We start from the raw sequence: 27666 nt of genomic DNA, 5'->3' as shown, positions 1-27666 counted from the left end.
TTGACTGCACAATAAGTACATGGGAAACGGCAGCTTGGCGTTTCCACATAACAAAGGTGCTTCCTCTGGATCAACCTGAGTAACTTCTCTGATTAAAGCCAAGGCCACGCAAACATCTCTGTTTATATAGGCTGCACACGAAGGTGTGTGCAGCCTTCCTCTTCTTCACACATACACCAGAGTCCGTTCAAATCACTGAAATAAACCAGGAAACTATTAGAACAAGCGCGAAGTCGCAATAGCTGCGACCACATTTGCACATTTCTGAAAATGCAGGATGGCAGGGTGTGTCTGCACCCTGCATTTCAAACCCCCCCCCCCCCCCCTTTTAGGCAATTGCCTAAAAGGGTGTGTGACAGGGTGTGTGACAGGGTGTGTGTGTTTGAACACAAACACACACACACAGACACACAGACACACACACACTTGACCTCCATGCCAAATTTCAGCATCTGAGGGCGAAAACCTTGGCTACCAAAGGGTGGTGAACTTTTTGTGGACCCAGAGCGACCTATAGAGCTGCTGGTCGCAGTTAAAAATACAACTAAACTTTCATCCAGCGGTCATCTTTCTGATCTTGGAGGGGATCGAGAATCATTCCTCAAAAATCCACATTCATCCAGATAAACAACATTCTACTGTAAAGAACCATCGCACCTAACTAAGAACCACTTAGTGACTGATGCAGAATGGAATTCAACAGTCTAGAGGTAACGTGATTACCTCTGCTTCATTTTATTTATATCTGATTTGTAAGGGCCTTTCTTTGGTCTGTTCAGCTGAAGTCAAGGCACAATGCTCCACTGGAAGGAAGTGAACTTTGACATCCTGTTTTCGGGAGAGTCCGAGCCTCCTCATTGGCTTCTCTTAAGTCTTGTAGCCCCAGAGGAATAGCATGCAGTTTGGAGATAACCATAGATTGGAGGAGAAGTAGAGACTTTCTTCCTGATGTTACATATCAAATCCACCGCCCAAGCAATTCTAATTCAGCACCCATGATAAGTTGGCTAATTTTCACAACATTCACCATTCGCTGTATCATTAGAGGAAAGTTGAGCAATATCAGGTGTCAGAAGCTTATAACACAGAAAACCTTTGTTATACTATATTATGTCCCATCTATTGCTGTAACACCTTTGATTCTGCCACAAGCAGCTGGGATTTCAGGTGATCTGTCAATGAAATACAGTGCTTGGTGGATCTTAAATACAGATCTGATTCTCGGTAAGAGCATCAAACTGTGTGATTTTCCCGCAGGCCCCTGTGCTCCAAAATCTGAGAGAAAAAAGAAAACACTGTATCCACTTCACTCATTAACGTGTAAAAGTAGATATCATGTGAAGCTGCTGCCAAGAGAGAAAGAGGGAGGCCACTATTGGAGATTGAAGGTGCTCTACCTGCCCTTGATGCGGCATACCAGGTCTCAAAATCCTCTGAAGATTATAATAAGATATTGAAGGTAAAATATGAATATAACTGCATCCTGGGTGGTCAAATAAACACTATTTTTTTCAAATTGAGACAAAAGCCATTTGAATTGGGAGATAAGCCCGAGGGGCTCCTGACGCGACAGCTCAAGGGTGCCCAGGCCTCCAGGTCAATCCTCTCCATCAAATCAAAGAGGGGCACCCTGCTGACTGACCCCAAGGACATAAACGACCGTTTTAGGGAATTTTACAGTGAACTCTATTCATCTAAATCTGATGCCGCTCAATCTGGAACTCCATCTCCATCTCCATCCTCTTGGAACACCCAAACTTAGTGATGCTGCCAGAGAGGACTTAGACTCTGATTTCACAATGGAAGAAATAATTTCTGTCATTAAATCATTCCCCTCAGGCAAAGCGGCTGGGCCGGATGGATTTGGTGCTGAACTTTACAAGAAATTCTGTGACATTCTCACCCCACTCCTCCTCAGAATGACATCTAGCTCTAAGAAGGACAAAGTATTGACTAAAACACTGTATAAAGCAAACATCTCCCTCATCTTAAAAAAGGGGAAGGAGGAAGTAGACCCGGCCAGCTACAGACCTATAGCGCTGCAGAATTTTGACAGAAAAATAATCACTAAAACGCCGGCCAACCGGCTAAATAAACATGTGTCATCAATCATTCATCCGGACCAGACAGGGTTCATCCTGAATAGGTTCTCTATCTTCAATGTCAGACGCCTTCTCAATACCATATATGCAGATCACAGTAAGATCAGGGGCGCAGCGATTCTATCGCTCGATGCACAGAAGGCTTTCGATACAGTTGAAGGGCCTTATATGTTCGAGTCACTGCACAGATTCGGGTTTGGTGATTCATTCATATCCTGGGTAAAGCTCATATATGCTAGTCCAACATGTGCAGTTATAACCAATGGCGATAAGTAAGACTGAAGGCTAACGGGAGAAGGTAACTATTGGTTAGGCATAGTGACTAGCTAGGTTAATTTAATAGCTTCCTAAAATCCTAATAACCTTTAATAATACCGTGTAGCTTCTGCTTATGATAACACTTTTCATGATTTTGAAACCTAATTTTATATACTTGGTGAAACTTTTAATCGTTCAAATTTGGCTGGGTGGTTAATAACACATTTTCCCGTGGTGTGACAAACTCAGAACACACATTTATTCTTGGTTTCCAGGGACTTTAAGCAGCCTGAAGTGTGGTGACCTCACTAAGGTCGTCTGCATGCGAGGCCACTGTTAGAAAAACAATGGAGAATGGTGAAACGTCACAGCTGGTATTTGTGCAGCTCCCTTGGGCTGCGAGAGCTTTTTGTCTTCTGCTGCAGCTGTTTACTTTGCTCAAGACATTTCATAATAATAATAATAATAATAATAATAATACATTTGTATAACATCTTTCATAACATAAGATGTAGCTCAAAGTGCTTTACAGTAAAAACCATGTAAAAACAAAAACAGCAATGTAATAGAATACGAAAATTGAAACTGCAAAGAAGATTAAAATGGTGTTAAACATGGATAAAAACAAGGAATAAAAAGACCATACAAGACCATAAATAAAAAGCAAGCTAAAAATAGAAAGTAAAATTCAGTTGAAAGCAAGGGAGTAAAAATTTGATTTAAGGTGCCTCTTAAAACTATCAACAGAAGGTGCTTCTCCAGTATGTGCAGGCAGCCTATTCCAGGCAGTAGGTGCATAGAAACTGAAGGCTGCTTCTCCATCCTTTTTGCCACTAACCTTTGGAATGTTAAGAAGGCCGGCAGCAGAAGACCTGATAGGAAGCGACTTGGATTATACTCAGACAGGCAGTCACAAAGATAGGAGGGAGCTAAACCATGTAGTGCTTTAAAAACAAGCAACAGAGTTTTAAAATCAATACTCAACGCTATGGGAAGCCAGTGCAAAGCAGCAAGAACTGGAAAGATACGATCTCTCCATGATGGTAAATTGTTTTGAAATTGTGCTGTCAGTGCATGCACTTCAATAGGTATGAATTGGAATGAAGTTTGAGCTTCTTTTTTTTTTTTTTTAAGATTCCCAACACTAACACCAGTTACCCTGGTGCCACTAACTCTTGTATACAGGTATGCTCATAGATAAAGGAGCGAGGATCTTACAGTACATGCTTTGAATTCCTTACTTGTAGTGTTCTAATCAGACCGGATGGCGTGCAGCAGATGATAGAATACTCATCCATAAGAGACTTAAGACTTGACTTGGACTTGTGACCAAAGCCTTGAGACTTGACTTGGACTTGTGACCAAAGCCATGAGACTTGACTTGGACTTGTGACCAAAGCCATGAGACTTGACTTGGACTTGTGACCAAAGCCTTGAGACTTGACTTGGACTTGTGACCAAAGCCATGAGACTTGACTTGGACTTGTGACCAAAGCCATGAGACTTGACTTGGACTTGTGACCAAAGACATGAGACTTGACTTGGACTTGCAAAAATGAGTTGTGAGCATCTCTGCTGTCACTTATTCCAAGGACAAACCTTGGAAAATCTCTCTGTTTCCTGACTTATCTAAAGCTATAATGAAGATGCAATTCTTGGAAAGCATGTGTTGGCATTTTTTACAGCGCTTGGTTGTTCTTTTTGCCAAAGCCTTCAGAAGAGTGGTAGCATGCTTGACCAGGAGGATCACTGATGAAAGTCTCTGAAACCTCCCAGTCTCATCCTGACTGGTCACACTGGCCCTCAAACGTAAGGGCAGGAAAAAATAAATGACAGGAGTTGGCGACGCATTCAAGCACAACACGAGTTCCTGACAATTGGGCTAGAGCACACATGGGCAAAATACGGCCCGCGGGCCGCATGCGGCCCTCGGGCGCCATCTGTGTGGCCCGCAATGGAATTGCAAAGATTTTTTTTCTTTTTTTTTTTACAGTGCACCTGAACGCAACATGCAAGATACCTGAAGTGCTGAAGCGCTGAAGTGTCCAAATGTTCATGTCTTTCTGGCCAATACTCCACTTCTGTTATAGCATTTCAGTCTGGAATATGGAATATCTTTCAATAATTAATTCAATAATGGTTTATTTCAAGAAAAACATTTCGGCTAGTGGAAATTCTAATTAATTTTAAAATCTAGCAGCCATATTGGCAGGTGGTGAAAAAAGTGAATTTCAAGCCCTGAGAGCAGGTGGTGATATAGGAGTGAGTGAGAAAAGGATCAAATATTGGTGGTTAAGACTGAATAATGACATCACAACTGTTAATTTAAAATGAGTTATTCCTCTAAACCTGGCTTCAAATGCCCCAAATTTTTCACGCTGGCGCCGTTCGGCCCTCAGCAAAACCTGGTAGCAAGGACATTTTTTGTGGCCCTCTCTATCATCAAAGTTGCCCATCCCTGGGTTACGGCATGACAATATTTGTTCGGCCCCCGGCAACAATCTGGGTTTCTCATGTGGCCCCCCATGAAAAATAGTTGCCCACCCCTGGGCTAGAGAGTTCTCGTCCCCTGGCTGGTCTGCGCTTGTCTGTCCAGCCAGCCCCAAGCCCACGTCAGGAGGGGAAGCCAGTGTATTTCCTCCCCTCCTTTATCTAAAGGAAGTGCCAAAATAAGCATCAGCAGCCGAGCTCGGACACCTTTTCCACTGGCTGCTCAGTTCTGGTCTGAGGACTCGGAGGGACTCACCATGAAGCCCACCAGGATTCTTGTCCTCCTGCTAGCGTCGTTCCAGCTCTTCACAACAGGTAGGAGAAGCACTGAAACCTCCTTTAACATCTTAACCTGCACAGTAACATGTTAGGATGTTAAGATGGTAACCTCTTAACCTGCACAGTAACATGTTAGGATGTTAACTTCATAACCAGTAACATGTTAGTAAATTAACCTCTTAACCTGGGGTTACATACTGTAGATGAGTCCGAGCTGCAATAGACGTTCTCAGCTCTCCCTTATAGGAACAATCAGTTTAAGTCCCAAGAAACTGTCACTTCAACAACCAGGACAGGGCCCTCAAATAATCTATGCATACTGTAGCTTAGTGTGTAAAACAAGACTGAATCTAATATTTTACAATGTCTACTGAGGCCAGAACATTTCCACAATCAAGATTTTTTGCCAGAGTTATTTTAACAACATAAATGTTTGAAAGGAAAGGGAGTTCTGCGTTGTCAGGGTGTTTCTCAACAGGAGTTGTCCATATTTTTGGTGAAATGAGAGATAATTGAGCTTGAGGTTTTGTACTTGCCTGTTTGCTTTTTGTTTAATAATAATAATAAATCTGATTTAGTTTGGTCTTGGTATGTGCAAAGATAACGATCCAGAGGAGTATCACTCTCACACTTTGAACATTACCTCGGGGGGCATCCAGTCTGAGAGTGTATTTCCGTTTGTCCGAGCGAGCGCAGATAAGCTATGTGCATGTGTGTGTGTGTGTGTGTGTGTGTGTGTGTGTGGGGGGGGGGGGGGGGGGGGGGGGGGGGGGGTATACGTACGATGTGTGTTCGTCCTTGACTTCCATTGAGTCAACATTTTGGACTGAAGATTGGGGGGGGGATTAAAAGTTCTATTTGTTGTGTTGTTGCCGCGATAATGACGGTAAAAATGCCTTCTAGAAGGGGGTAAAAGAATGAGAATGAATCAAAAGCTAAGAAATGAAAACATAATCAAAGAGTGACAAGTGAGTGTTGTTTCTTGCTTGAAGGACAGGAAAAAGAGGGTGGCCCTTGATTGTTTGTTTTTTCTTGTGCAAAGCTGGGCACATGTCCAAAAGAGCCCTTAACTGTTGTGCAGCGCTCTGATAGGTGATCTGAGCGCAGATAGGCAGTGCTGGGAACCCAGCTGCTCCCTCTCTCACAGAGAAGACGGGTCATTGTCCTGAGAGCGAAACGTCCCGACTGGCAGCGCATCCGCCCCCTCAAGCATTCAGCTGTAAACATCTGAAGGAAACGCCCGCTCCATGGGCACCGCAGTCCCAGCCGGGACCAGGGGTGGAGCACAAAAATTCCGGGCCCTATACAGTCTCTGTGGGGTCTTGATCCATGTCTCTCAGGCATCTTTTGAAATCCGAGGGTCCTCCCTGCATTTGGGCCCTGAGGTCCCACTTTTTCCCCACTACGACGCCCCTGTGAGACACAGATCTGCTGGAGCTTTTTCTAGTGCCTCAGCACACGAAGGAAAGGAGAGCAGAGGCATAAGAAAACCTGAGAAAATGACAATTCTGTAACCTTAAGAAAAATAAGAATTCTTAACATAGGATATGGTCAATGGATTTGGGGGGTTTAAAGGGACAGTTCAGCCCAAAATTATTTTTCCCCCCTCTCACCTGTATGTGCTGTTTATCATCTCGATTGTTCTTGTTTTGAACTTGTTGTGAACAGTTTCATGTCAACTATTTTCTTTTGACCAAACTACACCCACTACAGTAGCTACATGTAGCAGCTGCTAGTTCGATCGAAAGAGCAGCAGCTAGCTAGCTAGCGGGTGTACCAAAACGCTCTAGATGGATAAATAGCACTACAGGTAAGAGGAAAAATATGTCTTTTTGATTTTGTGGTAAACTGTCCCTTTAAGGCAAATAAACTGTCAATTGAATTGGGCAAATATAGTTCTAACCAATATTTCCTTTATTAATTAGTGTTGTTTCGAATTTGCAAATCTAACAGCACTAGTTTGTACAGAAAGTGGGTCTAGGGAAAGTCATTGAGGACCATTTTGGAAGCTTCTAAAATTCAGAACAGGATTGTTCGCCTGCAGCTTGGCCTTCCTAAACATAAAATGTCACCTTCTGAAATATTTGTCATTCTTTAACCATGAGGATCTCCACATCTGTATAGTGACAAGGAAGGTTCAACTGCTGCCTCTCCTGACAAGGCTCATAAAAGCGAGACAGAGCTGGACGGGGTCGGTGCTGGAACCCCGGGGGTCAGCAGAAAACACGGGTCGCGCACACGGGTCGCAGCTGACATCGGCTGAAGACAGGAAGCCTGTCCGGCCCTCTCAGACGCGTGGGGTCAAGGGACAACAATGGTGCGTCTGGGACAGGATGCAGCTTCACACCGAGGCGGACTGCGACCAGAGGATATCCACCTCCGACACGACACCAGCCACCGCCGCTATCTCCACACCACTTGTCATCCCCAATCTGACACCAGCGGACGGGCCGCTTTTGTCTCGGGCGCTGGCTGGCCTTTCAGTGCATGCCAAACAGGAACGATGCAAACGTGCAGCGACTGTCTGATGCTAAACGGGGGACAGCTCGTTCTGAGGAAACTGTTGCCGGCTCTTTCATGACAGAAGCACTACCTCAGACTGGGGCTGGGTGATATGTCTGGCTTTCAGTATTCATCTCAAAATGCTCCAAAAGTGTGCATTTACCTGTTTGTTTGTTTGTTTGTTTGTTTTGGGGGGGGGGTCTCGGCGGACCCCCTACAGAGTTCTGGGCTAAGCCCCCAATTTTATCCTAGAAATATCTGGATCCCCCCCCCCCCCCCCGATATACAGTATCATAATATGGCTTACATTTGCATAGTCACATTATTAAATGATAAAGATAGGTAATTCTACGTAAACTAGGCATCTCGCACGCTCGATTCCACCCTGCAGCTCGCCCTGCAGCTCGCATACACAACTCGGCTACTAGGCGTCCTCGCCCGCAGCTCAGCCTCTGCGTGGCCTCGCCTGCTCTATTGGCTCAGCGATGTCACTCACTTATATAAGATGATTTATGACATCACTGATTATGACACAATGCCTATGACATCATCAGTCATAAGATGATTTTGCTCAAGTCAAAAATCTCCACTTCAGTAGCACTTACATACACCATACTTTCCAGTTATGATGTTGATCCTTTTCGCGGTGTGCAGTCTTCTCTCTGGAGCTTCCTGCACATCGCTTCTCAGCGGACTGGGAGAGTTGGATGACATGCTGGGCCCCATGCAGTTCAGGGATGTGGCCAACTTCAGCACCTTCCTATTGGACCATTCATCTGGCATGCTCTTCCTGGGTGCCAGGGACACGATATTGGCCGTGGACACCAACAACCTGAACCAACCGCCACGCACAATTATTTGGGATGTGCCAAAACAGAAGAGGAAGACTTGTGTGGAAAAGGGAAAAACAGAGGTGGTCTGCAACAACTACATCCGCCTGCTGGAGTTCCTGGGGCACGGGCGTGTCTACGTGTGCGGCACCTACGCCTTCAACCCCCGCTGTGCCTTTCTGAATCTCTCCTCCTTCACCCTGGAGACGACAGACGATGGGGCGGTGAAGACGGAGTCAGGGAGAGGCATGTGTCCCTTTGAGCCCAGTCAGCATTACACAGCTGTGATGGCAGGTGGTCTCCTGTACACTGCAGCCAGCGCTAACTTCCAAAGTACATGGTTCAAGATCTCGCGGGCAACGGGCCCCGTGGAGGAGCGCATCCGCACCCGCCAATCCATCGACTGGCTGAGCGACCCAGAGTTTGTGAGCTCGGCTTTCATAGAGCAGTCTGCAGACAGCAACCCCACAGGAGACGATGACAAGATCTACTTCTTCTTCACTGAGGTGGCCAAGGAGTACGACCTCTACAACAAAGTCAAAGTCCCCAGAGTGGCCCGGGTCTGTAAGTCTGACGTGGGAGGTGCAAAGACCCCGGTGGGGCAGTGGACCACCTTCCTCAAGGCCCAGCTGGTGTGTGAGGACAAAGCCAGCGGTCAGGACTACAACATCCTAACTGATGTTTTCACCACGCAACACGCGCCGGGCGACCCCAGCAGCACGCACTTCTACGGACTGTTCACCTCCCAGTGGGAGAGTGAGCAGTTGTCGGCGGTGTGTGTTTTCAGCCTGTCTGACATCAGTATAGCAATGGATGGTCCCTTTAAGAAGACCCGTAACGACCGTAAACCTGTCCCGGTGCCAATGCCTGGCCAGTGCCTGAACAACGCCTTGAAGGCCCAGGGGTTCGGGTCGTCAAAGTTACTTCCCGACGAGGTGCTGATGTTCGTGAGGGACCACCCTCTGATGGCGAACAATGTCACCGCAGCGCCCCTGTTTGTCCGGAGGGGAATCACATACACCAAGCTGGCCGTGACACTTACAGGGAGTGGAGAGGAGCACAGAGGAGTAGTGCTGCACCTTGGAACGGCCCGCGGGGAGCTCCACCGGGTGGCAGTAGTGGGCCAGAACACCACCTTACTGCAGGAGATCCCTCTGTTCCCCAGCCATGAACCTGTTAACAATATACTCCTGTACAAGGGCCAGACTGTGGTGGGCACCCCCCTGTCTGTGGCGCGGGTCCAGGCTGAAGGCTGTGGTCTGTATCCCAGCTATGAGGTGTGCACCAGAGCCAGAGGGCTGGGCTGTGAGTGGAACGAAGAAGCATGCAGGCCCACCTGGGCTGAGCCGGCCCAGGTGGGCAGGCTCAGGACTTTGTGGGCAGTGGTGGCCCAATGGTTAGAGAAGCGAGCTTGTGACCGGAAGGTCGTCGGTTCAATCCCCGGGACCGGCAGGATAAATCTGGGTGGGGAAAGTGAAAAGGCAGCGCTTGCCCCTCCCTGATTACCACCACTGAGGTGCCCTTGAGCAAGGCCCTTAACCCCAACTGCTCCAGTGGAGCTGATCAGTGGCCAGCAGATCAGACTGTGGTTGTACTCGTCAGCTTCCAGGTGTGAATGTGTGCGTGAATGTGAACAGGGCACTCCTGAAAAAGAGAGCATTGCTCTCAGTGAGACTCCCCCTGTATAAATAAAGGTAAAAAAAAAAAAAAAAAAAAGTGACATAGTCCATAGGCCAATTCCCCCCCTCAGCCACCCCCCCCCCATCACCCCTCCTCCTCTCCTCCCCCCCATCACCCCCCCCTCTCTCCACCCCCCCTCCTCTCCTCCCCCCCTGCCACCTCTCCCCCCCATCACCCCTCCTCCTCTCCGTCCCCCCACCACCCCTCCTCCTCTCCTCCCCCCCACCACCCCCACTGCCCTCCTCCCCCCGACCACCTCCCCGCCACCTCTCCCCCCACCACCCCTCCTCCCCTCCTCCCCTCAGCACCCCCACCCCCTCCCATTCCCACCTAACCACCAACCCCCCCCACCTCCCACCCCCCACAGATCCAGACCGCCCTCTCACCATCACTGAGGATGAGGTGCGCCGGTCGTTCCTGCGTATCAACCCACGCAAGGCGGCTGGCCCGGACGGCATCCCCGGGCGGGTCCTCAAGGCCTGCGCCCACCAGCTGGCAGGCGTATTCACAGACATTTTCAACCAGTCTCTCTCCCTCCGACGAGTTCCCTCCTGCTTCAAAGCAGCGACAATCATCCCCATTCCCAAGCAGCAGAAAGTGACCAGCCTCAATGACTGGCGCCCAATAGCACTCATGCCAATAGCCAGCAAGTGCTTTGAAAAGCTGGTCATATCACAGATCCGCCCCACACTCCCCCCGGACCACGACCCGCTACAATTTGCATACCGCCCCAACAGGAGCACAGCGGATGCAGTAGCACACGTGCTCCACACCGCCCTGTCCCACCTGGAGGGGAAGGACACCTATGTAAGAATGCTGTTCGTGGACTACAGCTCAGCATTCAACACCATAGTACCCTCCAGGCTGGTACGCAAGCTCAAGGATCTGGGGGGGCGCACACACCCCAATCACCATCAACGGCACAGTGGTGGAAAGGGTGGACAGCTTCAAGTACCTGCGAGTCAACATCCACCAGGACCTGACTTGGGCCGGTCACACCGCCACTGTTGTCAAAAAGGCCCAACAGCGACTACACGGACTCAGGCGCCTGAAGAAATTTGGGCTAAGGCCAGAAATCCTTAGGGACTTCTACAGAGGCACCATTGAAAGCCTGCTGACTGGCTGCTTCACCACCTGGTACGGGAACTGTACCACCATGGACTGCAGGGCGCTACGGAGAGTGAGACGCGCGGCCCAGCACGTAACAGGATGTGAGTTGCCAGAACTGCATGAACTGTATAACCAGCGGTGCCTCAGGAGGTCCCTGAAGATCATCAAAGACACAAACCATCCCCACAACAGCTTGTTCTCCCTGTTACCCTCAGGGAGGAGATACAGGGTTCCAAAAGCACGCACAAATCGCTTGAGGGACAGTTTCTTCCCGCAGGCCACGAGACTCCTTAACTCATTGAGTGCCAATGACGACAATCGTCGTCATTTCGTTTAGTGACGTAGAGTGCCAATGACGACGATTGTCGTCAATTGCGTTTTTTGACGGTGGGACGTGGATCAAAGCCTAATATATCTCCTGTAAAATTTTGGGGCATGTTGAATGTGTATAACCTATTTTACCGACCCATTAGGTGGCGACAGTGCTCTCCAGATTAGAGAAAGTTGAGTAAAAACAGCAGAAAAAGCCGTGATGAAACCATTCTCATGAGAATGGTTAGGATTTTCACTGTCGCGCTGGGAGCCGGCGCACAACGGTGGGGGGCTCTGAAAATAGACTCTGGGTGCAGCACACTTTGAAACGCGCAGCAGAAAGCCCAGAAAGCCCAGAAAGCCCAGAATCGGACGCAGCTTCATCCCAGCTCACAACCGAAACCCCAGAAACGAGCGAGCCCGATCCAGACTGCCCCGACGAGCGGCCGCCATCCAGGCAGCAGAGACTCGCCTGACACAAGCAGCACTCAGAGCGAGCAGAGCCACCAGAGACACACCCACGGAGGAGGAGTTTGCAGTAGAGGGGGGTGGGGGTGCTGTTATATTGAAGGAAATTACTGTTCAGATGTTTCAGGTCAGAAAATATTAGCTTCAGAGTCAGTGATTTGCTTGAAATGCTATATTTCACAAAAGGCTCAATATCTCAGCTTCTAGATGGAAACGTCTGTATTTGCTGTTTTTGACCTATCTTCTCCGGCTGATAACTAAAGAACGGAAAATGATATCAATAAACTTTTTTTTGCTGCTGATACAATAGAGTCTCATCGTTCTTTGTGCGTGTTCGGTGTTTACATAGTAATATCACACAATATTCTGTGGGCCTCGAGAAATCACTGAAAACGCTCTGAAACTCTGGCACTGGGAGCGTCCGTTCTCCAAAAGTGGCTGGCACTCAATGAGTTAACATACACAAATAGTGTAGTAGCCGTACTGTACCGTACTGTAGCTGCTACCATTATGTATGTCTAATGTTTAATTGTATGTTTAATAAGGTATATGCTATTTGCACCTGTATGTCAAATACGTCGAATTTAAAATGTTTAAGCACGTCTAAAGTATGCACATGACATGTGCACCTATGTGCAGTGAATATGCCACTGTCTCTGACTTGTCTTATCACTCTACTGCCTTATTGCTTGTTGTGTCTCTTGTTGTTTTTGCACTCATATGCCCTGTTATATTTGTACTATGTTGTAAACGGAGTCCACAGCACAAGAATTTCACACGTGATACTTGTACCACGGAGTGACAATAAAAATCTTGAATCTTGAATCTTGAATCTTGAATCTACCACCTGAGGTGACCACACAATTTTTGTCTTCCTACATGTCTCTAGTTTATATTTTGGTATGATAACCGTGTCAATCTTGTAGCTTATTGATAGTTATCACTGTAAACAAACTTTCTCCCATAGAAATGACAAACCCCTGATTTCTGTGTATTAGTCCAGATGATGTGTGAAAATTATGTTCACTTTTTCATAAAAGCATGAAACTTGGTCTGCTTATAGTTTTGGGGTCATGAACATTTTCAGAAATTGAGCCATCGCAAATCTTTGCCTTGTGGCGACCATTTAAATTGTCTGAAGAAGAGCGTAAGCTCGAAACGTAACACCTGGAAAGAATAAAACAAAAGCAAACAGGAGCTACAGTGTGCGGCCTTTATTTATTTGTTTATTTCACTGCAGTTTCTATTAGGTCCAGCACCTGCCTTTCAAACTGGTTGGGATGTGCGTATCTTTTTTCACTGTTATAGACCATTTAAATTCCGCCATAAGCGAATTATGTACTTTGCATCATATCTCCTGAACCACACATGATAACAGAAAAGGTGATGTCTACCCCTACATTCTTATGGCCAAGGATTACAATTAGGGATGTCCGATATTATCGGCCTACCGATATTATCGGCCGATATTAGCATAAAAAAATCGATATCGGAAAATATCGGTATCGGTTTTCATGCCGATATTTTTTTTTTTTTTTTTTTTTTTTAAATATAAATACAGGGGGAGTCTCACTGAGAGCAATGCTCTCTTTTTCAGGAGTGCCCTGTTCACATTCACACACACATTCATACCTGGAAGCTGACCAGTACAACCACAGTCTGATCTGTTGGCCACTGAGCAGCTCCACTGGAGCGGTTGGGGTTAAGGGCCTTGCTCAAGAGCACCTCAGTGGTGGTAATGAGGGAGGGGCAAGCGCTGCCTTTTCACTTTCCCCACCCAGATTTATCCTGCCGGTCCCGGGGATTGAACCGACGACCTTCTGGTCACAAGCTTGCTTCTCTAACACTTACAACTTTAACACAACATGCATATTATATATTAAACTCTTCAGCTACATTAAGCTACATTATGTAACTTGTTACGTGAAATTTTGGTGGAAAAAAAGCCTGCTTATATCGGTATCGGTTGATATCGGTTGATATCGGTATCGGAATTAAGAGTTGGACATTATCGGATATCGGTAAAAAAGCCAATATCGAACATCCCTAATTACAATGATACCATATAGAACACAGATGAATAATCAAGGGTGAATTCAATGATGTTGTGAGAAGGAAATCACAGTATCTATCCTATAACTTCAATTCCATGACCATTCTCTGGCTATGCCGACACCAAGTAACGTTACGTCTTATTTAGAAATGCGGGGTTAAGAGTGAGGGCGCGCGAGAGAGGGGTTAAGACATTAGCCCGCGTCTATTCTTGTACAAAACATAATTTTCTGCGAAGTATTAGTAAAGTTATAAGCGAAGATCGATTCACAAGGATCTGAAAGCTGTCTCCGCCATTTTGTTTTTGAGGTACTTTTAGTAAGAGAGTTGCGCCATCATGCATCCATAATGACTCATTGTACAAAGACTTGAAGGACTAGTGACCCTCCATACAGCAGATCAGGAGAAAGCTGTTTGGCTCGAGCGCAGCGCTGCCTTTTAGTAAGAGAGTTGCCATGGCAACCAATAACCCATGGCCATGGGTTATTGAACTCGGTTACTGGAATTATACAATGGCTGTGAACCAATCAGATTGCTTGATTTGAGAGAGCCGTTTTATAATGTCAAATAATATTCTTTAAAAATGTTCATACCTGATTTAGCAGAATTGTGTGTCACTATATTGAATGATCACCCAACCAGCAATACTTCAGACTTTTGTGATTTGCCTGGATGAGTGTGACACCAGCTTCAAGATTTTGTTGACAATTCACCACTAGATACAGTAGATGGAAGCACAGGTATTCCCTACCTGACTCTATTATCCTATTATCTCTATTATCACCTACTGCTGATGAGCTATTTTCAATCTGTGTTATCATTATGCTATGCCGCAAGCCGCAAGCATAGTGTTGTTTTGTTTTTAAACTTCATTTAATCCATGACTGTGTACATAATGCAAATGGACATGTGTAAAGTATTTGTAAGTTCACCATTGTGTCTCTTCTTCCCAGTTTTATCATCGGATGAGTCAACACAACCAACACAACCAACAGCAGCAGCTTTGACACCAAGTGAGTAGCATTTAGCTCAATCACTAAAGGCAATATGATGCGGGGGATTGAGATAATAATTGTAACCCTTTTTAGTTTACACCCAAATTCTTCCGATTTCTGCAGATTTCTCATATGCAAGTGTTTAAATGGTAACTCTATCTCAATGTCTGTGTGTCTACAGAAGCTCCAACAGCAGCCCCTACTACTACTGCTGCTGCTGCTACTACTGTTGCTGCTATCGCTGCTACCACCCCGAAACCACCTGAGATCAGTGAGTCACAGATAGATAGATAGATAGATAGATAGATAGATAGATAGATAGATAGATAGATAGATAGATAGATAGATGGATGGATGGATAGATAGATAGATAGATGGATAGATAGATAGATAGATGGATAGATAGATAGATAGATAGATAGATAGATAGATAGATAGATAGATAGATAGATAGATAGATAGATAGATAGATAGATAGATAGATAGATAGATGGATAGATAGATAGATAGATAGATGGATGGATAGATAGATAGATAGATAGATAGATAGATAGATAGATAGATAGATAGATAGATAGATAGATAGATAGATAGATAGATAGATAGATAGGGGAGAACGGGGTTGATTGCAAAATATTTGTTCATGTTTGCTTGCATGCAAGAGTCAAGTACTATAGCTGTGTTTAAGTGGTGACATGTTTATTCTGTTACAACTATCCCAGCTCCCAGCCATTAAAGTCACAATCATTTAAAGTCACAATCATTTGAAGTATTTCCAGTTGAAACAGGATGTTGGGGCGGGAGGCGGGACATAATGTGGGAAGGGATCATTCAAAAGTGGCTGTGTAAACCAGTGGGTCAGAAAAGTCTGTCTAGGAGACAAATGCGGGCAATATATATATATATATATATATATATATATATATATATATATATATATATATATATATATATATATATATATATACACACACACACACACACACACACACACACACACACACACACACACACACACACACAGAAGCAATGATGGTCTTTATTTTCTTTATTCCCAAGCTCCACCTGCTACTGTTCCTGTGGGAACACAAGGTACAGTGAGTCACTGATATACAGTATTTGCAATCTTTTATAGAATTTTCTATAGAATTGTTTTACACACACACACACACACACACACACACACACACACACACACACACACACACACACACACACACACACACACACACACACACACACACACACACACATTATATTATATATATATATATCACATGATATCTACTGTAGCTTGCTCCTGAATGGCGGAATTGAAAGCATTAAAAAATATCCTGGTCTTCCCTAGGTAGCTGGACTGGGTTAGCCTGGGTAAACCCAGCCCCCACGTGACCTGCTCTCAGAGTTCTCAGTCACTAGCTCTCAGTCACCTTGTGACTCGTGAGCAGGGTCAGTCTGAGAGCAGGTCACTGGGGGCTGGGTTTACCCAGGCTAGGACTGGGTCACACAATCATTCGTGCCTTTAATCCCTCATGTTTTGTGATTCCAGAGGTGACGGAGCCTCCAACCAAAGCTGCTGTCCAGACGACACCTCCTCCTGCAGAGCACAAGGATACGGTCACTCCAACCCCGGCTCCATCCAACGACACTAAGAGTTAGTCTTTGTCCAGAATTGAATGAACTACAAAATGCTGGTTTTCATTGCTTTGGTAATGATACAGTAGAGTGGGTAAGGGTTGTGTTGTAATTCCTTGCTCAGCCACAAGAGACCGGCTCCTAGCCGTGATCGCAGATCGGGGCTTTAAGACTCAGCTAAAAGGTCTTTCAGTCCAATATGGTCAATCAATTTGTTTTGTGTGGTGTTATTATAGTATTATTAGTAGTATTATTAGTATTGTTCTAACTATTCGTCACTAACCCTTACTACTGTTTGAGATTTGTCATATTTACATGACATTTTATTCATGTGTCTATTAGCCACAGGAGAGATGAAGAACGACACAGTGGGACCACGAAGTACTAAGGATGAGAGTCAACCACAGCAAGGCCCTGATGACTCCTCTGATACCTCCAAGGTGGCCGTGACACCAGGTGAGAGGAGATCTCGTCCAGGTGGCATTCAGCAAAATGGCATTTGACCAAGGAAATCAGCTTTATGATCTTTAATGACTGAGGTTTTGTATTCCAAAATGTTCTTTGCTTGTTTTTAGATAGACGGATGATTACAGCTTCTACATAATGAAAAGACTTAATGACAGCAGGATGTGACCTCTGTTCAATCTGAATGTCCCATTTTGGATTGACAATCTAATTTGAATTTTATTAGGACCAGATGTCAGCAAAAAGGGAACACCAACACCAAAACCAGACAAAACCAAACCCAAAGGTACAGTCTACCAGTATCAAATCACCTATTTCTCCCCATTCAACTACAGAAAAATGAATTGTGTCCAAATCATGTCCGATGATAATCAATATTCCCTTAAAGGATAAGTTCACCCAAGAATGAAAATTCAGTCATTATCTACACACCCCCATGCCAGTGGAAGGTCGGGTGAAGTGTTTTAGTCCACAAAACATTTGTGGACTTTTCCAAGGAAACAGAGTTACAGCATTCTGCTAAAAAATTGAAGTGATTCGTGGCTGTCAAACTGTTAAATGTTAAAATTAAATTAAATTAAAATGTCTCCATACTGCTCGTCTGGCATAATCCAAGCACTGTGACATACAGTATATACGTCTCAAGAAGCCCCGAGATGCCAAGTTGACTTGAAAAAGCGTCATTTATGCCCTGCTTTTAGCTGAAAGTTTTCACTGTAGCAGTGAACTGAAAATCTCACTTCTCACTTTCACTTTAAGCTCACAGTGAAGATTTCAGCTCAGAACAGGGTGTAAATGATGTCTTTTCAAATCAGCTTCTGGAGACTTGGATTACGCCATTTTATTGTTGTTTTCTTTTATTTTGAAAGTTCAGTTGTTTAGATGAATGCTGTAACTCTGTCTCCCTGGAAAACTTGAATATTTTGTGGACTAAAAAAAACTTCACCCAACCTTCAACCAGCATGTGGGTGAGTAGCTAATGACTGCATTCTCATTTTTGGGTGAACTTGTCCTTTAAGAAGCAGAAAAACAATTAACCAGCAAGCTACTGTGACTAAGAAGTGTTTACTTTTGTCATAATTGAAATGTGTTTACCTAAATGCAGTATTTAATCTGCAAGTTTGACTCAGAAGCAATGATGGTCTTTATTTTCTTTATTCCCAAGCTCCAACTGCTGCTGTTCCTGTGGGAACACAAGGTACAGTGAGTCACTGATATACAGTATTTGCAATCTTTTAGTTTTCTATAGAATTGTTTGTGTGTGTGTGTGTGTGTGTGTGTGTGTGTGTGTGTGTGTGTGTGTGTGTGTGTGTGTGTGTGTGTGTGTGTGTGTGTGTGTGTGTGTGTGTGCATGTGTGTATATATATATATATATATATATATATATATATATATATATATATATATATATATATATATGTATATATATATATATATAGAGAGAGAGAGAGAGAGAGAGAGAGAGAGAGAGAGAGAGATAGATATGATAAATATATATGATTTGTTTGTTTGTTTTAGCTCCAGGACAGAAAAAAGAGGACAAGAAAAAACCTGATAGGAAAGTTGCTGGTAAGCTACGTTGATATCTACTCAGTCACATCACACATGGAATAAATAGATGCCTTTTTAAATCATAACTCATTCTTAGTCACAAGAAAGATGAGCTGGAAGCCAATAATCTAAAAGCACATTTTGCTCTGATAGGTACTCCTGCTACTCCTGCTACTGGAGAGAAAGCACCTGCCAAATCAGGTACTGTACTGTAAATTGGGTGAATTATCAGCGTTGAGGTAACTGTAGTTAGACCATAATGTGCTCCTGCTAGTCTTTTCCCTACTCCATGCCAACGTTATCATTCCAATTTTAACTAGAATTGCACTCGGAGAGCGCAGACCTCTGCCAAGGCCAATACTCTAGTCTGCTATGATGTTTAATTTTGTGAGTTGGATCAGAACCCTGACTCTGACCCACCCACATCCCCCTAGCAATTCCCTTACGCACACCTCAAATCCCAACTCTCTATGACATTCCTATCCCTAGCAGCTTTTCCATAGCCCTGCCCTTTTCCTGACCACGCCCCCTCCCACCACCCAGATACAGCTAGCCACTCCCCCGGCCCCTACCCACCCCTCGAATCCTGACTCTCTATGACCTTCCTATCCATAGCTATGGCATCTTTTCCATATTCTGCCCCAAACCCAGACCCGCCCCAAAGTTCAAGTTCAACTTTATTGTCATTCAAGCTATACACAAGGCACAGCAGAAACTACATTACGATTGCATCCAGCTAACAAAAATGCAATTTCAGAAATACTAAGGGGTTAAAAATCGCAAAATAAGAGAGTCACAGGGAGTTAAGGAGCCTGATGGCCTGCGGAAAAAAGCTCTTGCAGAACCAGGCTGATCTGCTCCGGGTGCTGTGATATCTCTTTCCTCCTTGACAATGTTCATGGCTCTTGTCCGGCAGCGTTTGTGACCTGTGTCGTGGATGAATGGCAGAGAGGTCCCAATGATCCTCTCGGCCGACCTCACCACTCTCTGCAGGTCCTTCAGGTCCATGGAGTTGCAGTTTCCATACCTGAGGGAGATGCAGCTGGTTAACACACTCTCAATGCTGCCTCTGTAGAATGAGGTGAGGAGGGGGGAGGGGAGGTGGCCTCTCCTCATCCCCCGATGATCTCCTTCAGCAGCAGATTGATCACCTCCTCCCTGTAGTCCAGTTCCTTGTCATGTCGGCCAAAAAAAACATTCAGTTCATTGAGGAAGTTAGTGTCATTGTTATCGCGGGTTGGAGGAGCGAGTGGGCTTGTAGTCTGTGATTGATTGTATCCCCCTGCCACATGCGCCTGATGTCTCTGGAGTTATGAAAGTGGCTCTGGACTTTCTGCCCGTATAGGCGCGCTTTGTCACTCTGATGGTTCGGTTCAGGTTGGGCCCTTGCTGATCTGAGGGCCAGCATGTTGGATTTGAAGGCTGCATCTCATGCTTTCAGCATAGCGCACACCTCAGTGGTGAGCCAGTGTTTATGGTTAGCGTGGATAGTGATGTTTTTGAAGACACACCGACAACATCTGTGCACTTATCCGGATCCGTGTCCGGATTATATATCCGGGCACAGACTCTGCATACTCCTCCAGGTTGATATCTTGTCCAGCAGTGGCAGGCTCCCTGAACATGGTCCAATTAGTGAGCTCAAACCAGTCTTGGATTGCAGACATAGTTTTTTCCCCCACGCCTGCATGCGGGAGCCCAGGTGGGGGCGGGGGGCTGCCTCGAAAGCTTTCATAATGTTTGTATCTAGGCCAAATCCAGTATATTAGCCCCTCTTGTAGCGAAGTCGACATGTTGGTAGAAGTGTGGGAGGACTTTCTTCATGTTGGCCAAAATGTAATCTGGGTTCTTAATTAGCCCATGCTATACACCCTTCCACAAAGTTTCATCAAAATCGGGCCCAGTAGTTTTTCCGTAATCCTGCTAACATACTGTCAGACAAACGGCAGCGAAAACATAACGTGCTCGGCGGAGGTCATAATAAACGACATGGTATATAAGCTGTATGGATGTTGTTTTCTCCTCAGACAAAAGGCTCCTGTGGATTATCCTGCCTGTGCTCGTCGTGGCAGTGGCTGCTGTCGTCTGCATTCTCAAATCCAAAAAATGCATGAGGGACCCCAATCGAGGTAGAACATTCAAACAACATTCATGTTGTTCTCTCCTCAGACAAAAGGATGCTGTGGATGCTCCTGCCTGTGCTTGGTGTGGCACTGGCTGCTGTTGTCTGCATTCTCAAATTCAAATGCATGAAGGTCCACGATCACACAGGTAGCCTATTAAAGGAACACTTCACCCAAAAACGAAAATCCTGTCATCATCTACTCACCCTCATGCCAGTTGAAAACACAGGTGAAGTTTGTCCATATAACACACTCCAACTCCATAGCAGCCTTAAAAAGAAGTAAAGTCAGTAGAGACCAGTTCTTCAGAGTTAAAAAAAATACCTACAATATATTTATACCATAATTTAGAGCAGCTGTAGTTAACTGGAGTTGTGCTGGCAAGCTCCCTCTGTGTTATATTGGCTAACACATTTCACCTACTGTGTTTCATTTGGCATGAGGGTGCATAGATGATGGCGTAATTCAAATTTTGGGTGAACTGTTCCTTTAAAGCTGCATGCTACATGCTGAATGGTATTAATGCTTACATTTCAATTAATAAGCGATAAAAGCCAGTGTGAATGAAGTGGACAGAGAACAATAAAAAATACAGTTTGTGTTTACAAATGTGTCCTCTCTTCTCTTCAACAGACACCATTGACAATGGCACTGAAAAGTGAGTAACTTTGAATTGTGAAGACGTGGATTCTATAGTAATAGTGGGGCAGCTTAGCTAAAAGTGTCATAGCAATTATGCATTTTGCGATATAAACATATCATTTGGTACACTTCTAGCCAAATGCATTCCAAAACAAATTTGATGTGGGGGCAATGGGGGTTATTGACTAGGGGCATATGGGTGGTGTTTGGGGGGGTTAAGGGGGGGGGGAGCGCTGTGGTCAAAAGGTTTGCAGTTGCACAGGAGCACCCTGCTCACACTCACACACACATTGACACCTGGACACTGACCAGTACAACCACAGTCGGATCTACTGGCCACTGAGCAGCTCCACTGGAGCGGTTGGGATTAAGGGCCCTGCTCAAGGGCACCTCAGCGGTGGTTATCCTTCAAATTTCAAAATTGTGAACTATGAACGTGAACTATTTCATTTTAAGCTGTGTGAACTGAACTTTGAAGTTTGAGCTAGCTCTTATGTGAACTTGCACAACACTGAGTGGCAGTCTAGGTCCGGCTTAACTAGGTTTGCCTGGTCTTGTTTTCAAAATTCATGATGCCCGCACATCAATTTCCTTTCGGAATGCCTTTGGCTATAAGTGTACCAAATTATGGTATATGCTTTTTTTGGCTGCATTTTTGCCTTTATTCACCTTATGTTCCAACACAGGGGTCAGCCAGTTACTTCCTATTGTGTTTACATTCCTGTGACAGTACAGTACTAGTGAGCAGGTAAAACAGACTGTGTTTTGAACAGGAAGTCATAACACAACTGGGTCAAGTGGGCGGGGCTACATAAGTTGATAGGATAGGATAGGACAGTAAATAGACAGGAAAGGTGGGGAGAGAGAGGGGATGACCCCTTACAGAAAAACCACATGAACTTCACATGTGCAAAATCACGTGATCGCATGTGATCACATGGGAAAACATGTCAAATTTCACACGTGACAACATGTGGAACACATGTGAAACATGTGCTTTGCCCATGGGAAGCGTGTGGTTTTGGAACATTTTCACATGTGAAATGTGTGAAACCCATGTAAATTCCCATGTGATGACATGTTAAACCTATGTGATTACATGTGAAACCCATCTAAATGTTGTTTTCCCACGTGGAAAACATGTTGCTATACAACATGTGGCAAAACATGTTTTCCACGTGTGAAAATGTTCCAAAACCACATCCTTCCCATGGGTTTCACATGTATTCCACATGTTTTCACATGTGAAATTTAACATGTGTCCACATGTTCACCACATGTGAACACGTGGTGAAACATGTGGACGCATGTGAACCTCATGAGTTTTTTCTGTAACGTACATGTGGCAAAAGACCACGGGTCGGATAACTGGGGTCGGCCGCGGGTCGGCCGCGCGAAGGACTGGGCCTTAGTGATACGCGTTCGCTGACACCCCTCAAATGATATGCTTTTATCGCAAAATGCACAAATTATGCTTAACTTCCCCAATATAACGCTCTGAACTACCAAAGTACTACTCATAGATTTGTTTTCTATGTCTAATGATTAGTGTTCCAGGTAGCCCATTTGTGTCAAATGCCTACCAACAGCATAGGATGGTACTTTATGTATAGCCTACTTTATTTAGATGTTAGAATCTTTTCCATCATCTGTTTGGAGATGTATCATATTCTGTTCTTTCTTTTTCTTTTTCTTTTTCTTTTTCTTTTTCTATTTCTATTTCTTTTTCTTTTTCTTTTTCTTTTTCTTTTTCTTTTTCTTTTTCTTTTTCTTTTTCTTGCTCCTGTATGTTACGAATGTAGTGCCTTGTAAGCCCATGCGGGTTGGGCACCTTAAGGTGCATGACACTTTGGAAAATAAAACTAACTAACTAACTAACTAACTAACTAACTAACCATAGATATCCTGCTCTCTCTCTGCCTCGTCGCCTCCCTCACAGCGCGTCTTTCCAGAGCCGACCTGACAGCACCAAGGATGGCGTGATGCTTCTCGGCGTCAAGTCTTCAGGTGGAGAAGAAAATGGTACGTCATCCTCTTCCATCAGTTTCCCTGAGCTCCTTCTCGCTGTTTCACCAGACTCTCAATTATTCCAGGGAAGTCGGTAGCTTTTAATATCTCATTGTGCTCAATGGGCTTTGCTGGTGCGAGGGAAGGTGTTTCCTGTGATTTCGCCGCCCCCGCCCTCCAACGACCAGCAGGGGCTGAAAGATAGGGACTTCCTCACATAAACACTCATTATTTTGGACGGGAGCTATTGTGCGGCCGGCAAATGTCAATGCGGCCCAGAGACTGTGTGTGTGTGTGTGTGTGTGTGTGTGTGTGTGTGTGTGTGTGTGTGTGTGTGTGTGTGTGTGTGTGTGTGTGTTCGTGTGTAATACACGGTTTGTACACACACACTCCACCCATGGCGAAAAATCTGGGCATGAAACTCCCATGCCTTCCTTCCCTCATACAATCAGGCCTAGATTACTGTAAGCAACAGAGGGAAATTGAGTCAGGCTTTAGGAATCCAGCTGAGGAAGAACATGTTTTCGCTGTTTGAGACTTATATACAAGTATTGTATTATCTTTTTATCCTTATTTTACAGCAACATTTATAAGCTAGAAATGTCGGTAATGTTAGGCCAAATGAGCTGTTTGTCAACTTTCTTTGTTGTTTTTTCGCACGGAAGTTCAAGTGACAGTGGGACCATCACACACAATCGCAAGCCTGTTCCGAAAATGTTTGCTCTTCGAATGTGAGGAAGGACTCTTGCCTGCCCTCTGTAGGACGTGAATAGGAAGGACCCGTCCTGCCCACGAAGGAACTTTGATATTGAGAAAGAGCTATGTGACACTTGAGTGCAGGGGCGGACTGGGATCATAATTCAAGCCGGGCATTAGATACCAAGCAGGCCAGGCCGATACGGGTGCACGATACGCGTGCCGGCGTCCGGGCGGCGGCGAAAAATTTGGGCCGTTTGAAGCCCAATTTGGGCCGTTTGAAGCCAGATTTGGGCCGTTTGAAGCCCAATTTGGGCCAAGTCCAATTTTACAATGAGCTGCACCCACTTTAAACCTGAATAAAGTAATAAAACCACTAGTAAACCAGTAGGCGGCGCCTGGCCTGCTGTTCAGTGAGTGGCCTGGGCTGGCCTGCAAAAAAAAAATATATATATATTATTATTATTATTTTTTTTTTTTTGCAGGCCAGGCCAGGCCAGGCCACCGGGCATTTGCCCGACGTGCCCGATTATGCAGTCCGCCCCTGCTTGAGTGTCACAGTATGTCAGCGTGTCACTGCAACACTGTCATCTGGTGTTGAGTAAAGGGAAAGGGTTTCTCAATGAGCCAAGGTACAATGAGAGCAGTGGTGTAATGTAACAAAGTATTAATACTTAAGTACAGTACTTAAGTACTTAAGTATCTGTACTTTACTTGAGTATTTATATTTCTGTCAACTTTCACTTTTACTCCACTACATTTCCCAAATAAAATGGATACTTCTACTCCGCTACATTTCCCCCAAGCATAGTTACAAATTAAAATCAGAAGAAATTGGGTAGTCTGCAAGCAATCAGGTTTGGAAAATCAGTGCTCCTAGTTTGCAAGTTACGTTAATCACAATCCACACGCCATTCCAGTGGGTGGCTGTAATCAACATAACGTTGTTTGCCAGCGGCTATAGAAGTCAAGAAGAAGAAATAGACTTCCACTCAAGCCCAGGCATGTCTTTTGCTTGATTTTTTTTAACAGCATTTACACTTTTACTTTCAATATTTAAGTACATTTAATATCAGAAAATTACTTTTGATACTTAAGTACAGAAAATATGAGCTACTTTAATACTTCTACTCAAGTAATATTCTAATGAGTGACTTACTTTTACCAAAGTCTTTTTCTGGGAAGATATCTTTACTTTTACTCAAGTATGGTTTTCGAGTACTTTATACACCGCTGAATCAGAGGATGTTTTAAAGACCATCTAAAGTCATATTTGGGGGGCATGGGGCTAGCAACCCCACCCTGTTGCCGCTGTGTGGTTGTGACCCTATGCTCCACTTAGGAGCCTCCAGGGAATAATAATAAGAAAGTCATGTTTTACGACCTATGTAAAATACTCCCACAAAGTTAAATTATCTTGTTAAAATCCTTAAAATGCATCTACTCATTCTCCCTCATTAAAAATTCCAGAGTCTATGAATATGCAAATATATTTAATCTCAAAAGTATTCCTGCTGGACAGAAGATATCTCCTACTTCACTGTAAAGTCCATTTTCAGTGTATGTGCACTGGAGGCTTGAGGAGGAGGCTTTCCACATAATCACACTTGTGTCAGTTGAATATTGGACAGGGAGTGGCTTCCAAAACTATTTGTGATGTCACAAATCATGCTCGTAGGCCCGCCCTTAAAATTGGATTTTCAATGAGCACAGAGAAACTTTCCAGTTTCAGCAGAGAAATGTAAAAGCAGCCGTCTAGTGTCAAACTCTGCACAGACATCATTCTGCACAATATAAGCTCAAAACTGAGTGAGGAACAAGAAGATTTGTAATATTATATATATATATATTTTTTTTTACTTTAAGGGGTCTTTAAATCTCATTTTCAGGTTTTAGACTGAACTCCTCTTTTGATCTGTTGGGCATTTCGTCTGCTGTGGCTTCATCGGCTGCCTCCTTTGTTCTGCATTTCAGCTGCTGCGAGATAAGAAGAAGAGCAGGACCAGTCACACGGAGACCGACGGCTGGATGAGTCACACCTCTCGCCCACACACACACACACACACACACACACACACACACACACACACACACACACACACACACACACACACACACACACACACACTGCTGGTCCCGACAAACTGCTCCTATCTTTTTCTCATCTTCAAACACAGGTCCAGTTTGAAAGCCACGGAAGGCACGTTGTGAAGTAGGAAATATTGAACAAGGTTTTGTGTATGATTCCGTATGCTAACAGCTTTTAAAGAAAATTCAGATGGGCTCATCCTTGAAATTGAATGTCACTTGCACCACACACTGTATAGGCTTTTCTGAAAGTGAACTGTATTGACTCGGAGTGAGAGACCTTCCTTATCTTCAACCAACTTTGTTCCTCAGGACCATAGGCTGTAAATCAGAGGAAAACAGGATATGATATTGATATAGATATTGATATAGATATTGATATTGATAGATATGGGGCCAGGGCCATCGAATGAATTACAGCCAACCAGTTTACTCGCATGGAGTCATGGAGAAAACCATAGGGAGCAAACCAGAGATTCTACATTACAGTCCCCACTCTCCTCTGTTTGGATGGATAGTCTGATGTATTTCAGCATACTGTTGACTAAGACCAACCTAAATGTATTGCCGCTTTTTGCCATTTTTTGTTGTACAGTGCACTCAGTTCAGATCATCACGTATTTGATGTAATAATTGTTCGTATCAGTTTTCTTTTATTACTATCCTTTGTTACCCATCATTTATTTACCTTGCATTGTTTTGTAGATGATGACGCCATTCATTTGTTATTGCTTATTGTCTTCTCCAGTAGTTCAAAGAGGCTGTGAGCACAAAAATGGCCCATGCAGACATAAATATTTGGAGGTGTTTCCTTATCTTTTCTTTTTTATCTATCTAAGTTAAATATTGTTGTTGAAATTTACTATTCCCCCAGGCTTCTCAACCCGAACCTTTATTGAACCAGCTGGCTCGTCCTGCACGACAATACTGTCACCAGAATCTTTATTTGTACGTGGAGCTGAACTTTGTCGAGTTTTAAATGGATAAAGGAGAATCTGATGTGCACTGATGCTTTTTTCCCCCTCCATGACTAAATATTACATACGGTGATGAAAAATATCTGTTTGTATTTCAAAATATTGTAACTATTTTCAGATAGGCTATTCATGTACAGTATTATGACTGCAATTTCATGCTCACAGCCACTATTAAAACACCCAATGGTTCTGCTGCCCAATTTGGTTGTATCACTGCCTCGGTCTCTTTTGTTGGTTTGATGGGTCATCTATGGCAAATTACTCAAAATAGGTGTTTGTGTGATGGACAGTGTTTGGGCAAGTTACTTTCAAAATGTAATATACTACATATTACTAGTTACTTTTATTTGAAAGTAATAACAATATTACAGTAACAATATTACTGTCTGTGTAGAGTAACTCAT

General features: G+C 44.4%; 2 protein-coding genes across 4 annotated transcripts; both read left to right on the top strand.

Annotated features, from left to right (window-relative positions):
- The first annotated feature begins 5049 nt into the window (after positions 1 to 5049).
- LOC310779797 (uncharacterized protein) lies at positions 5050 to 27666 on the top strand. 3 transcript variants are annotated; one of them, XM_083640296.1, is made up of 14 exons: positions 5050 to 5165; positions 15037 to 15096; positions 15260 to 15349; positions 16138 to 16170; positions 16628 to 16732; positions 17056 to 17169; positions 17405 to 17464; positions 18344 to 18376; positions 18697 to 18747; positions 18883 to 18930; positions 20757 to 20858; positions 21486 to 21510; positions 23434 to 23516; positions 26172 to 27666. In XM_083640296.1, the coding sequence occupies exons 1-14, from the start codon at positions 5108 to 5110 to the stop codon at positions 26183 to 26185; spliced, it is 876 nt and encodes a 291-aa protein (XP_083496422.1). In that variant the 5' UTR covers positions 5050 to 5107; the 3' UTR covers positions 26186 to 27666. The 3 variants fall into 3 exon arrangements, with proteins under 3 accessions (XP_083496422.1, XP_083496423.1, XP_083496424.1); XM_083640297.1 differs by lacking the exon at positions 16138 to 16170; XM_083640298.1 differs by lacking the exons at positions 23434 to 23516; positions 26172 to 27666 and adding an exon at positions 23297 to 23407.
- LOC310780230 (semaphorin-4F-like) lies at positions 7463 to 13045 on the top strand (the record flags this gene model as incomplete). The annotated part of the gene is made up of 3 exons (XM_083640811.1): positions 7463 to 7587; positions 8286 to 9857; positions 13030 to 13045. The coding sequence occupies 3 exons, from the start codon at positions 7463 to 7465 to the stop codon at positions 13043 to 13045; spliced, it is 1713 nt and encodes a 570-aa protein (XP_083496937.1).

This window comes from Poromitra crassiceps (genome assembly GCF_964638095.1).
Source record: "Poromitra crassiceps genome assembly, chromosome: 7".
Lineage (NCBI taxonomy): Eukaryota > Metazoa > Chordata > Actinopteri > Beryciformes > Melamphaidae > Poromitra > Poromitra crassiceps.
The sequence above is the reverse complement of the archived record's forward strand: the minus strand, read 5'-3'. Positions and strand labels throughout refer to the sequence as shown.

Excerpts from the sequence above, each read along its gene's own strand:
- LOC310779797 (XM_083640296.1), top strand. The coding sequence starts at position 5,108 with ATGAAGCCCACCAGGATTCTTGTCCTCCTGCTAGCGTCGTTCCAGCTC. Across the intron at positions 16,171-16,627 it reads TGTTCCTGTGGGAACACAAG|AGGTGACGGAGCCTCCAACC; the intron begins GTACAGTGAGTC and ends TTGTGATTCCAG. Across the intron at positions 17,170-17,404 it reads CAAGGTGGCCGTGACACCAG|GACCAGATGTCAGCAAAAAG; the intron begins GTGAGAGGAGAT and ends GAATTTTATTAG.